The sequence below is a fragment of the Notamacropus eugenii genome, chromosome 6 (genome assembly GCF_028372415.1).
Source record: "Notamacropus eugenii isolate mMacEug1 chromosome 6, mMacEug1.pri_v2, whole genome shotgun sequence".
NCBI classification, from domain to species: Eukaryota; Metazoa; Chordata; class Mammalia; order Diprotodontia; family Macropodidae; genus Notamacropus; species Notamacropus eugenii.
The window spans coordinates 339515326-339529697 of NC_092877.1; the positions used below are offsets into that span (position 1 = coordinate 339515326).

The window sequence follows — 14372 nt, forward strand, 5'->3', positions numbered from 1 at the left end:
TGGACGGACTAAGCCGGACTAGGAAGGCTTCTGGACGGACTAAGCCGGACTAGGAAGGCTTCTGGACGGACTAAGCGGGACTAGGAAGGCTTCTGGACGGACTAAGCGGGACTAGGAAGGCTTCTGGACGGACTAAGCCGGACTAGGAAGGCTTCTGGACGGACTAAGCGGGACTAGGAAGGCTTCTGGACGGGATGGTCTTTCTAACGGGATGATTTTAACCACATGATCATCAACAGTAACAACAGCCAGCATTTCCTTGGGGTGAATCGCTTGACACACGTTAGCTTAGTTCTCACAACACCCCCAGAAATAGGGGGCTATTATTATTTTACAGATAAGGACACTGAGGCTGAGGAAGCGAAAGCGCTTTGTCCAGGGTCACACGATAGAGGCTGAAGCCAGATTTGAGCTCAGCTTTCTGCCCCCACGTCCACAGCGCTACCGGGAGGCCTCTAAAGTTTCCTTCCAGCCCCAAGCAGGTCAGGCGCAAGGAGGGCTTCTGCTCGCCTTCAGCCGCGCGCCTGCGCGCAGCGCTCCTTCCGCCCGATCTAGGGTGAGCAGAGCTTGCGCGTGGGACAGAGGTGGGAGGAGGGAAGGCGCTCTTCGCTGCGCCTGCGCCGGCTCGGGCTCACCTAGCGCTCGCGCTCCCGTTCGGCTCGGCTCGGCTCGGCTCGCGCTCCCGTTCGGCCCGCGCTCCCGTTCGGCTCGGCTCGCTCGCGCTCGGCTCGGCTCGGCTCGCGCTGCTGCTCGCGGCCCGTCTTGGCCCTACCCTGCCCAGCTCAGTGTCGGGCTGAGCGGCGGCCGCTGCGGCACCAGGACGATGAGGTTCTTGCTGCTCCTGCTCATGGCGGCGGCGGCGCTGCGGGGCGAGGCTTCGGCCGACACGGGCGGCGTGCCGGGCAAGCGGCTCAAGATGCAGTACGCCACGGGGCCGCTGCTCAAGTTCCAGATCTGGTGAGCGCGGCGAGGGCTGGGGAGGACGCGGCCGCCGAGTCAGGCGAGGCCGGGGCTGTGCGGCCTAGTGCGGGCGGGCGGCGGCGGCGGAGGACGCGGGTGGGGGAGGGGACCCGGCTGCCGGTGACACCCACGTGCGGCGGAGGGGAGCGGGGGGAGGGGCGGAGGGAAGGGGGCGGCCCCTCCAAACTTTGACAGTTGGCTCCCCGAGCTGGCGGCGCCTCTCCGACCCGCCGCAGCCCTGCAGCCGGAGGCCCCTGGTTCGAATCCCGCCTCCTCCCCTCCGCCGCCGCGGCCTCCGGCCTCCGCTTCGCCGATGCAAGGGCCAGGTCTGAGTGGGTGACCCCCGGGGTCCTGGCTGGGTGATCCCAAGCCGGGATCCTGCCCAAGTCCGTCCTCCCCACGCGAGGCTTCCGACCTGGGCCTTGAGAAAAAGCGCGCCTAGCCCCCCGTGACTGCTCTGTGGCCCTCGGTGCATCATTCAGTGCCTTCTTCCAGAGGGACCCCCAAGGGGCCCGGGATCCCCCACGGACCGAGAAGCCCGGGAATGAAGGGCGCGGGATGAGGGACGATGCCCGGGCACCTGAATGACTGCCTTAGCCAAGGTCACCCAGGGAAACCAAACCTGGCATCTGAACCTTGTTCGGTGTTTAACCCCAGATCCAGGGCTCATTGCACCGGGCACGGAAGACAAAACCAACCTTGTACGTTTTGTTAAAACCTCAGACCCCAGTAGGCTTAGATTTTTTTTTTTTTGGCTTTTCTCATGGATGACTTAGAAAATTATAATAGTTAGCATACTACCAAAGATTCCGTTAGAAAAGCAATGAGCTTGACGCTAGAGGAAAGCAGAACGCAACTTGGAAACTGCAGTCTCATCCATTCACGTTATCCATCAAGTTTCTATCCTTTCAGCCTTCACCCCAGGAGAATACTATCTAATAAAAATGTGAACTAAAAGAAATGCTCATTTTACTCTTTCTGAATACAACTTATATGCAAGTCCCCACCCCCCTCCTCTTAGAAATGTTCAAATGACATAGATCCTTAGAGATACCTCTTTCTGCTCTTCAGAAACTTCAGAGACAGCCCACGAAAACAAGGTTCCACGAAAGGCAAAATCGTGTTCCAACAGAAGTTTGTGTGCTTGAGCTTCAATGCCCAAATTTGCCAGATTGGTGGAGTGGAAAAAGCACTGAATCTGAAGTCCCAGTACTACCTTGCTATGCCTTACCTTTGTGACCTTGGCCAAGTCATCCCACTTCTCTGGGTCTCAGTTTCCTGAATTCCAAGTTAGGAGAGGTTGATTAAAGGATCTCTAAAGTCCTTTTTAGCTCTAAATTCTTGTCTGTTTTTTTAAGTTCATTCTTTTCTTGGCTTCTCCAGCTTTTATTTCTCAGTAGAAAGAGAAAAACACAAACTTAAGCCTCTTCACAAATTTGTGGTAGAAACTAAGCTTTTGAAATATTAGGGCTTTAAAATTTCATTTTAATAATACTGTAACATCTGCTTTAGGAAATGGAGGTTTTTTTGTCTTCTTGATCTGATTCCTCTTTTGTTATCTTACAGTTTCAGTTTAACTTTTTAGTCATATTTATAGACACCATCCCCCATAAAATGTGGCAGAAATTGTAATGCAAATGATTGTAAATGAATGTGCACCTGCTAGGGAACACTATATACTAGGTTGGCTTTTCACTTATGATTTAAAATGTTGCACTGTGTCCCATTTGAGTGTTTTTGAAGCCATGTATGGCATTGGTGAAGGCTTTCCTGCTTTTAAAATTTGACCCAAGAAGTCATTTTCAGCTTTGTCCTTGTTGTGCAATCTAGAGTAATGTCTATTTTAGTATTACCCCCATTTTGTAATTTGTAAAACAGGGATATTTTTGTTGAACTCTGATCTCATTAATGCCCTTCGTTGTGTTTGGAGAGTTTCTTGTTTGGTTTTGGTTTTTTTGTGTTTTGGTTTCATAAACAGGTAACCAGTCTAGGACATTTTCATTCTTTGCAATTCTTGCCTATATGTCCCCTCATTAAGGCATAAAATACATTCATGTACTTTACAGAATAATAACAGACAATGAAATTAGCAAAAAAAAAAAATCATGGTGGCTTCTGCCTTCTCTCATGGTGACTAAAGGTTGTCTTGGTTCATGTTTTGGTCTCAATTGTCCATAGAATGGGAGGTTGAGTCTTGGGTTACAGTTTAGACTTAACTCTTGCACTGATTGTTTATCCCAAAGAAAAGAAAAAGAAGAGGAGTTGGAAGGGGATGATGACTCCCCCTTGGCTTAGGCTTGGGGAAGCCTCATGGGCAAGAGCTGCTCACCCACAGGCTGTCCCCTGTGGACACCCCCAGACTCCCAAGGACTCCCTTAGAAGTCTCTTGACCCATACTTACACCAGCATGGTAGACAGGTCTTTCCTTGGCTTGCCCACCTCTGACCCTGGGGCAGGTTGATGGTACAATGGATAGAGCCCCAGGCCTGGAGTGAGAAAGACTCATCTTCTTGAGTTCAAATCTGGCCTCAGATGCTTACTGAGCTGTGTGACTATGGGCAAGTCATTTAATGATACCTCAGTTTCCTCATCTGTAAATTGAGCTGGAGATGGAAATGTCAAAGTACTTCAGTATCTTTACCAAGAAAATCTCAAATGGGGTCACAGAGAGTCAGATAATTCTGAAAAGGCTGAACAACAAGCAGATTTGTACAGTATGTTCTAGTGGATAGATAGCCATGCCATGGAGGGAGGAATACTTGAGTTCAAGGTTTGCATTCTGGCTCTGGTTTCCCTTCAACTCCATGCCTTTACATGCTCTGCATTGGTGGAAGGGTTTCCCTTATTGGGAGCTCCCTATTCCAAGGAAATGGCAGTGTTCAGTCCCTTCAATACCTATGATATGGGGGTGGTGTTGTTGGGAACAGGTAGAATGGAAGGGAAAGGTGGGGGTGCTTAAAGAAGAGCAACAATCATAGCTCCCTTTTTTTTAGTGCTTTATATGTAATAAAGTCTTTGCCATACATTCTCATTTAAACTTCACAACAACTCTGTGAGGTAAGTCTTACAATTATTTTTATACCCATTTTACAGATCAAGAAAATGATAACTCAAAACATTTTAGTGACTTACCCAAGATGGCCACTAGTGACAGATTTGGAACTTAAACCTGGGTCTTCTGATTCTTTATCAAGTGTACTCTTTCTGCTACCCTACTGCTACATCAGTTTCATCTGAAGTATTCAAAAAGAGTCATATAAACTTAAATGTTCATTAATTACAATTACAAATAAATTCTGTAAACAGCATAGAAATATTTTCACAGTGCTTTAAAATTATTTTTAGGGAGCTTTTGTTTTTTGAGCAATTTACATTTAGTATAAATAATTTTTCGGTAAATTTGTTTTGAACTTGACATTATTGTTTTTCAACTCTTAGTAATACTACTGTGGTGTACTGCTGTTACATCAGCATAGCAACACAACACACAAATGGGACCAGAGGGAGACGTACAGTGTTGTTGTTTTTTTAAAACAAGACAAAACTCTTCTGTCATGACCATTACTAAATGCCACGAGATTGCTATAGTATTTTTGAGTATTTGGTTTTTAATTGTAAATTGATGTAAGGATGAAGTTAGGTTGTAATTTTGATGGTGACATTGATTTTATGTATGGAAAATAAAGTTGTAGTTACTCGAACTTTTAATTTGTTGATCTAAAATAAATTTTCTTAACTGGGGCATAGCCAGTGTTCCTTTTAGTTTTTTACATTTGTGTATGGAGTGAATTTCATGATGTATAGATTTATTTCACACACTAGTAAAGGTGGTGCAGAGAAAGAAAAAAACAGAGTTGACATTATTAGGGGCTCTTCCCTTCCTTGCCTTGACCCCTACCATTTATTTATTTGATACTTATGAAGCTTTCATTGTCAGGGTGAGATAGTATGTAACTTAAATGTTGGAACCTCCCTTCTGGTTCCTCCTACAAATGTAAGGCTTTATGTAATTAAGTTTATAACATTTAATTGACTCACAGCTTAAAGAGATACTGTTGGTCATAACATTTTTGTTCTGCCTTTCAGGGGATGATTATTTAGTTACTTAGAGTTTTGAGAAGTTCACTTGCTCTCAGAGTGTTAAAACTTTTTTAGTTACCAAGGGATCAAAATATAAACATTATGTATAATTTTAACCTTTTTAAAAACACATTGTAAATGAGCTTAAGAATCTAAATCCTCTTATTTGTGCTACCCTATGACTTCAGGAAAGACTCCTTCCAAATGGAATTGGTGAATGAAACAATCCCTTGAGATAGTTTTCTTTAAATTTCTGTGTTATTTGGAGTCAGGCAAACAACAACAAAAATAGAAGGGCTATGGGATCAATGTGTGGTGCAGCAGAAAGAGTGCTTGATGTGGAGTCTGGGACCCAGGCTCAGATGCCAGCTTGACCAGTTTTGTTATCTGTATTATCTTGGCAGAATCACTGGGCTTATTTGAGTTGGACTGGATGGCTCAAGGGTTTCCATCTTGATTGACATCTTTGAACCTATCAGTGCAGGTGCACTGCAAATGCTCATTGCCGACAAATGCTGGGGGTTAGGTTAGTTGCTCCAGATATTTTTATTTTCTAGAGTCAAGAAACTCTTAATCTGTCAGTAGCTTGCTGTTGAATCTGGTTCTCAAATAAGGAGAATGGTAAGAAATAATTCAGTAACACAACCCCACATAAAGTGACAGCTGTCACACTATTCAAATTAAGGTTTTAAAATTTTTTAGTATTACCAGAGTATGCAACAATTTTTCTAAAAGCAAAATCTGTAGCATTGAATTAAACATTGTATCCATAGTAGGTACTGTTTGCTTGTTTTACCATTACAAAGTGTTATAGGATACATGTTAAAAAAGTTTTGACTGGTTTTAAATATTATTATCATCTTTAAAAGTTTGTTTTAGGAAAATTCCCAATGGATTCTTGAGGCAAAGTGCCTTCTACATCCGGAGAAAGAACTCTGGAATCAGATCACAGAATGAAGCAGACCATTTTCTCTTGTGTTATGTTTTGTTTTGTTTTATGGTTTCTCCCATTCATTTTAATTCCTCCGTGCAAAATGACTAAGGTGAAAATATATTTAATAAGAATGTATGTGTAGAACCTATATACGATTGCATGTCATCTCAAGGACGGAGAGGGATGGGGGGAAAGCTAAGATATATGGAAGTGACTGTAGAAAACTGAAAACAAATAAAATTATTTTTTAAAAAGTTTATTTTAGGGCAGCTGGGTGGCAGTTACATGCCATGTTATTTTTTTACATATCTTTCCATAAAGGATTCACCTAATATGGATGTTTCAGGGATGCTAGTGTAGTGATTTGGCTTTCTATGTGTCAGTCCTCAGGCAACTAGGTGGTGCAGATGATAGAGCACTGGTTCTGGAGTCAAGAACATTTATCTTCCTGTGGACAAATCTGAACTTGGTTACTTACTAGCTATGTGACCCTGGGCAAGTCACTTACCCCTGTTTGCTTCATTTTATTCATCTGTAAAATGAACTGGGGAAGGAAATGGCCAATCACTTCAGTAACTTTGCCAAGAAAACCCCAAATGGGGTCACAGAGAGTCAGACACAACTGAAAAAAATTATTTAACAGCAACAAACATTAGTTTGCTAACTAGCAGAAAATTTGTTACTATTTCACTTGAAAATATTTACTAATGTAAATCTCTACCTTTTTACTTTTTGATGTCTAAGATCCCTTTCAGCTTTAACAGAAGTGTGAGAGTACTCCCAAGTCTGACTTCACTTATGGAGACTAAACCCAGGAAGCTTGGTTCTTCTCAGATGGCAAAGTCTGATATTGATTGGCATGCATTGCTTCCCCTTTAATTTTGGGGGTCTGTAAGTTGCAAGAAAGGAAACCCCCTCATATTCCTTGCCTTAATGCCAGCAGTAAATTTCCCAGCTCTGTGCTAGGGAGAAAGAAACTTTGTAACTAGGTTTTAACATGAACTGATAATAAGCCTTGATGGAAGGGTTCCAGAACTTTGGATAGCTTTTCTGTGGAGGATTTGTGGGAAAACTAGATGCATAATCTGCATCAGTGGGAAGAGTTTCTGCAAAGTACTTTATAAAGTCTAGATGTCAATGATATTACATTGCCCTAGCAACATTTCTGAAACTGTTCTATGGAAACCTGATACTCTGAAGTTTGACTAGACATTCTGTGAGAAAATCTTGATGCTAGTGAAATCTCCCTCTAAAAATATTAATTATGAAATTATTTTGATCACTCAAGTATTATGGATCATGATTTTTCAAAACAATAGATTTAATTTCCTCTTATATTACAAAATTTGCTCAGTACTTTTTTTTTGAGGGAATATTCTAGATAAGCAGGACCAACATTTATCAGTTCCTTTAATCCTAACATGATGAATGCCAAATGAGTTTGGGAAATTCTTGTTTGCCGCAGTCTTTGCAACTATTCACCTGCCTTTCTTCATTCCTTCTTCTCTTTCCAGGACAAGTAAGAAAATATAAATTTACTTTTAACACATGCCCTACTATCACTGATTGTTGCATACTACTAAAACTCTGTAAAAGACAGAGGTATAAATGTCTTATCTTCCAAAAATTAAATCTCACAACATTCCTTTGTAACTAAAGCACAGAAAAACTGTGAAATATATTAATTGAATGAGTTTTTTTAAAAAGATTCTTATACCTTGGGATCTAGAACTAGAAGGCACTAGAGATTCATCTAGCTCAGCCTCTGCATTTTGCAGATAAAGAAACTGAGGCCCAGAGAGGTTATGACTCTTCCAAAGTCATATAGTCAGTAAACAAAACAATTGAAACTGTAACCTTGCCACTAGATTCCACATCCTCTCTTCTTCATTAAACTCTGCTATCATTCTAGCTGAAGAAATAAGAAGGCTAACAGAACAAATCCTTTTTCAGGACCTTAGCTCATTGTTCCGTTAGAGAACTTAGGGTTTACCCAAATGACAGCTTAATCGTCTGACGTGGTTTGGTATTTGTAAGCAAGTTCACATGAATCACCTATCTTTTCTGTTTTACTGGGAAAGAGGTTGTGTCACTGATCTACAGCTGTATATTGCAGTTGACTTGAATTTATTGTTATGGAACTTTCAAGGACAGGTAAATCTCCCTCTCTTTGGTTGTCAACACACCTTTCATTTTGTACTCCGTTGAGCAGATCCAACTCCACAGCATTCATAGCTCAAGTAGGGCTTAGGAATAATCTAAAGAGGGCAAGAGTTTCTGGATAACATACTGAAGTTCACACGGGACAGAAACAGAGAGCAGTGTTTGAAATGAGCTCCTTTACCTCCAGGTTACATGCTGTTCCCACTATATGTTGTACAGTGCACTGTTGGATCCACATATTACATGTGTTTCATTTCAGTTTTATAGTAGAAAGAGCAAAGAAGATTCACAGGATTTTAGGTAAAACATAGCTAATGAATTTGAGATGGAAAAAGAAGATATTGTTAAATGACAGAAACACCAATACATTTTCACCCAGTGTTCTTTTCTTTAAACTGGTCTCCCTCTCATGTCTGAGCTACCCTACCCTTCATGGGCTACTTCTCTCCTTAAGTCTGTATGTACAACTGAGATAGTGCAGTGTAATGGAAAGGACAATGTGCTGGATACTATAAAAGTCGGCCAGGTTCTCCCCCTTTATCCTTTACTAGTTTGTGATGTTGAGCAAGTCACTAGTATCTTTGAACCTCAGTTTTTTCATCTCAGGATGAAGACGTTTGTCTGCTTACCTCATGGGATGTTGTGATCATAGTAATGTATGTGAAAGTTCTTTGTAATTGTAAAGCATGCTATGTATATGAATAATTTTATGCTGCCTTTTATTTGTGGTTGGCTGATTTTCTGTGGACTTGTTTTGCCTGTTCTAGACTGAGTTCCTAGGAGAAAGGGACTGTGAAAAAGACAAACTCATTGGTTTGGATTTCTCTAAGATTCCTTCCAGCTTAAAATTCTATGGTCGTAAGAGGTTGGGTTTTTTGGTTTATTTGTTTTTGTTTTGAGCTACTAGGAATTTTCTCTTTACTTATTCTCGATTATAATTCACTTTGTATTGTACCAGCACAGTATACAGGCTTTCTCTAGTCTTTCACATCTTGTTGGAAAAGACCAAATCAGACTATATTTATAGTTTCATATGACATTACTGTATCCATCCTTATCATTTTTAATGCCTCCTCCCAGTTAGTGTGATAATAGTGGTAAAATGCTAGATAGGACTTGGGAGAGATTTGGTTTTGTATTCCATTCTTGACACTAGCTATGTGACTTTAAACAAGTGAAAACCTCTAAGCATCACTTTTCCCATCTTTAAAATGGGGATAATGATACTTATATTATGTAAATAACTTTGAAAACCTTAAATTGCCATATAAATGCCTTTTTCTTTTATTTGTGTGCATTTCCTTATAAAATCTGAGCTTTTCAGATCTTCCTTTGTCATCTACAATGAATTCTTTAGATCAGAGGTTCTTAACTTTTGTGTGTCATGGAACCCTTTGGCAGTTTGATGGAGACTATGGATCCATTCTCAGAATAATGTTTTTAAAATCACTTCCTAGCTGTGTGACCCTGGGGAAGTCACTTAACCCTAATTGCCTTGACAAAAAAAATTGTTTTTTAAAAAATGCATAAGGTTATGAATGAAGTCCATTATTGTGAACTATAGTTATCAAAATATTTTTAAAAATAATAACCTAGGACCCAGATAAAGAATTATGTACTTCGCCTTCCCTCTGATCATGATTGAATAGTCAGTCTCCTAAAAATAATCTATTTCCCATGATCCGTGTACACTCAACACTGTAATCAGAGGATCCTACATATCTTTTCTTTGGATTTTCTGAAATCAGTTTTTCTACAGTCTAGTTAGGCACCTGCCAGAGTATGCTAGGTGTTTTTATTCCTTTCTATTATTACAACTTAGATAAAGTCCCTTTCTCTTAAGTTTCCTGCCATTCCTACACCCACAGCACCTTTTGAGTGAGAGCAGCACTTTCCCTCTGTCTTCTTTGAGATGAAACTGTCAGCAAGGCAGTGCAGGAATTAATCCTATTTCTGCTTTTAACAGACTTTGACTTGCAGCAGCTGTCAGGGTGGTTGAACTCTCCCTTCACTATGGTAGATTGCTTCTGTGTGGTTTTATAATCTGTATTAGGAAACCATTCATTCACTTGTTGCCCAGTAAATCCATTTCACCTGCTTTAGAAAATGACATTTGGTAAGCCATCCAGTTTCATACTGTTATTTTTGTATATATTTTTCCACAAGGAATTGACTCAATATGGAGGAGACAGAGGAAGGCCTGTGGTTCTTTTAATGCTTCAGGGATATTAGCATAGCGGTTAGGCTTTTTCCATATGTCATTCCTCATTCTGTATATGCTTCATATGCTCCATGACTTTTTCCAATGATATATAGCCTTCATGAAATTCTTTTACACCATTTCTTGCAACAAGTCAGTAATGACAATTTATAGTGTACTCATTCTACTTTATTAGTTGCCTTTTAGCTCACTGGCAGTTTTGAAATGCCAGTTATGCCTTGCCAAGCCCAAATCCGGGTTTTCCCACTGTGATACTCTTTTCCCACTTCTGCTCATGTGCTACCAGGCACTGGACAAAGTCACATAATTATGCCAACTCTGGTGAATACAAATTTGTTATCTAATCTCAATTGGGCTCTTGCTTTTGCATGACAGTTATTTTGTTCTTTCTTGATTCTTCTATGACATTCTCAAGAGCAATTATTCCAAATCTTTTCCTCTCTCTTCATACCTATATCACTTCCCTTCTTCAGCAAAGGATCTCACCTCTTATTTTCCTGAGGAAAATCTAGTGTAGCAATCTCTTTTTGGTCCTCTCTTCCACATTTTAGGACCCCTCTTCATTATATCCAATTCTCTCATATTTGAAAACATCAAGAATTTTTTCCTCTTGTCCAGCAGCAAATCCAGAGGTTTTCCTATATCACCTTCTGTTCTGAATTATCTGTAATATCACCATTGAAGTAATTTCAACCTATTTCCTCTTAATTCTGCTTAAGAGAACATAAGAGTTACCAAAATTTTTGTGTTGTATTATTGGTCCCAGAGTTATGTATGCTATAATCTAAACAAGATTTTCTGTAATCCAGTAGTACAAAGAAAAACATTAAACTATTCAATCTAGAGGCTGCTGATTTAATAAAGGAATCGAAGGAAAAATTGCTGGAAAGAAAAAGATTTTTCTTTTTCTGTGAACTGTGAGAGTATCTACCCATGGTGGGGGGGTATGGTTGAATTGTTTTGTGTTTTAGATATGGGAAAATTTTAATGATATTTTGATAATTCTTTATATCCCCTTTTGGCAAGCAATAAGATAGGGATCCTCCTTCAACTCCCCTCTCTCTACCAAAAGTCCATCGTATAATACTAGATGGTTGAAAGTGAACCTGGACTTGTAGACTAGAAGAATGAGCACCCTAGTGATTACATCCTAAATCGGTGTTTTGATGTGAAAGATCCTATTCTCAGGATAGAGCAGGACCAGAGCAACCGGCAATATTGTGAGCTCCTAGGGGACAGTGAGGGCCAATGTCAGTCATTGAAATGTCAATTAAAGAATAATTAGCATAGTCTGGATAGTTCCCTTTATGTGCACTTTTGATATATTATCAATGAATTTTTATATACTATTTTCCCTTGTGAGTAAACATCAGAAAAGAAACTCGAGTGGTCTAGTGCATGGTATGGCAAGGATAAGAAGGGAAGGAAGAAGTGCTTTAGGTTCCCAAACGACAGTAGCAGCAATGAAAGAAAGAGAAAGAATGATTATCGACTTATCAGGGCTGGAGGAAACAAAGCAGTCTAAGAGCCAAGAAGGTTAGGGGTGAGGAGGAGTCTGCTTCAGATTGGGGTGTATCGAGGAGGGAAGTTTAGAAATAAGTAGAGAGAAAGACTTGGGGTTAAGAGCAAGGCCCTCTGGATAGGTTCTGAAAGGAGCTGCTGTCCCTGGGAAGCTGACTTTGCTCAGCAAGCGTTAGTTAAGTTCCAGATCCTTTCTAGGCACACAAAATATCACAGATGATGATCCAAAATATGGAAGTAGACTTGTCTCAGTATTAAAGGAGAAAAAGTGGTTGTAAAAACAATGAAAGAAGTGTCAGCCTGTTGTAAGACAGTTTATTAAATAATAGTCATGTTGTTGCCTCCATTTTCAGTTATCAGTCTTGAACCACTGAGAACCAAGTTCAGACTCTGCTTCTATACACAGCTAATTCTTATATCCCCTAACATCGGCCAAGAGCAACGAACAGTTAAATACAGAATAAACAAATAAGACAGCTTCCCTCCTTCCCCCCCCCCCCCAAAAAAAAAACCAGCCCAAGTCAACTAAGAATAATTCCCAGGCTTGCTGCTTCATCATTTGCAGAACAATGTTGAACCTGTCTGTATCTCATTTGACTGATGATATTTCTGTCTCCTCCCAAGAATGTTGTGACAGATTATCAAAGGACTAGAACTAGTGCAAGTGTGAAGTGATGTTTGAGGGTGATAAAAGGACAGAGTGAGATGTTCAGGAATTCCAGAACTTAAAGGAGGTTTCTCAGGGATAAAAACACCATTAGCACATGATTTTGGAGCATCTGGTCCTAAGTTTAGGACAGTGCGCCACATCAGTTGGTATCTAGAACATCTGTGAAAGAGAATGGTAATGTTTCAAGGAACAAATGATAAAAATATGGAAGGTTCAAGGAGAATGTACCTGTTGGACACCTATCTGGATGTATATGGGCATCTCAGACTCAAAATGCCCAAGACAACACTAATTATGTTTCTCTTTAAACCCAACCATGCTTCTTCCTAACTTGATTATTTTTATTGAGGGCACCTCCAGGCTTCTGGGTTTCTAAGCATAGAATTATCCTAAACTCTTCCCTTTCCCTCTTCTTCTATTTCCAATCAGTTACCAAATCTTAAAAAATTCAAACTCTTTAATACATGTCATTTGCATCCCTTTGTCTCCACTCATACAGCCATCTCCCTCATTAGTTCCCTTCTCACATCTTGCCTGAGCTATTGGAATAACTTCCTAGTTGGCCTCCTTGCTTTCAGTCTTTCCCCTTTCTAATCCATCCTCCATACAGCTGTCAAATTGACATTCCAAAAAGGCACCTCTCACTCAAATGTTCAAGGAGTTTCACTTGTTTCTCCTTGCCTCTAGGGTAAAAGACAGACTCCTCTGATGGGCATTTAAAGCACTTCATAGTCTGATTTAACCCATCTTGACACACTCATTTCATACTATTCCTTCTTACCCTGCATCCTAATTGACCTGTTTGTTCTTTCTCATATAGGACATTCGATTTCCCACCTCTTTCCCTTATATAGGTCATCCTCTGTGTCTGAAATCTACCCTGCCTTCACCTGCTTCTTGGAATCCCTGATTCCTATCAAGGTGGAACAAGGTCCACCTTTTCTTCCTTCTGTTTGCCTTCCATGAAAGGAAAACTTCTCATTTCCTCAGATGTTCATGTTTCTCTCCCCTCCTAGTGTATCTCTTTAGGAAACTGCAGGGTTCTGGAAGGCAAAGATTGTTCAGTTTTTGTCTCTATAACCCCAGATTCTTAATGAATTTAATTGTTCTAGGATTTAGATCCTTCCTTTACAAAGTCCTTCTCAAATGCCTTATTGCAGTATCAGTTAAACCTACTTTGAACACCTACTATATGCCAGGCACTGTGCTGGGAGTCCTGGGAGACAAAGAAAGTTAAAAGACAGTTCCTATTCTCAAGGAACTCAGTCTAATGGGGTAGAAAACTTGCAAATAACAATATACAAACAAGATAAATACTGGAAAATTGGGGATAATCGACAGAGGAAAGACACTAGAGAGGCTTCTTGTAGAAGGTGAACTTTTAGCTGGGACCTGAAGGAAGCCAGGGAATTGAGAAGAATGCTTAGAATATGAGAAGTTAGTGGAGATTTCAAGAGACTGTTTGTATGTGCTTGTGTGTAAGAGGGGACAAAAGTAATGAAGTCTGTAGAATGATTCAGTTCAATTAAATTCAGTTCACATTTGAAAAGCACTTAGTTTGGGGGAGGCCTAGGGATACTTGTGATACCTATGATGATATAAGAAAGATGTCAATGCAAACTTATTTAAAAAAAAAAAAAGAAACGAAGTGATAGCATGGAAGTAACAGTGTGTAATACTGTGACCAATTTTATGACCCCAGTCAATGAAAAACCTGACTTTATTGTGCTGTGTTAATACAAGTTAAATATTAAAAAGCATACCTTTAGAAGCCAAAGCCCAAAGTCCTTGTTCTCAAGGAGCTTATATTCTACCTCAGATAA

The 14372-nt window shown here is 40.5% G+C and overlaps 1 protein-coding gene across 2 annotated transcripts in view; it reads left to right on the forward strand.

The window, feature by feature from the left end:
• The first annotated feature begins 526 nt into the window (after nt 1-526).
• The window catches only part of SELENOT (selenoprotein T), a 30498-nt gene continuing 16652 nt past the window's right edge, over nt 527-14372 (forward strand). For both annotated transcript variants that reach the window (XM_072618299.1, XM_072618298.1), the window contains exon 1: nt 527-957. In XM_072618299.1, the coding sequence (XP_072474400.1) occupies nt 824-957 (134 nt within the window). In that variant the 5' untranslated portion in view covers nt 527-823. The remainder of the gene's footprint in view (nt 958-14372) is intronic.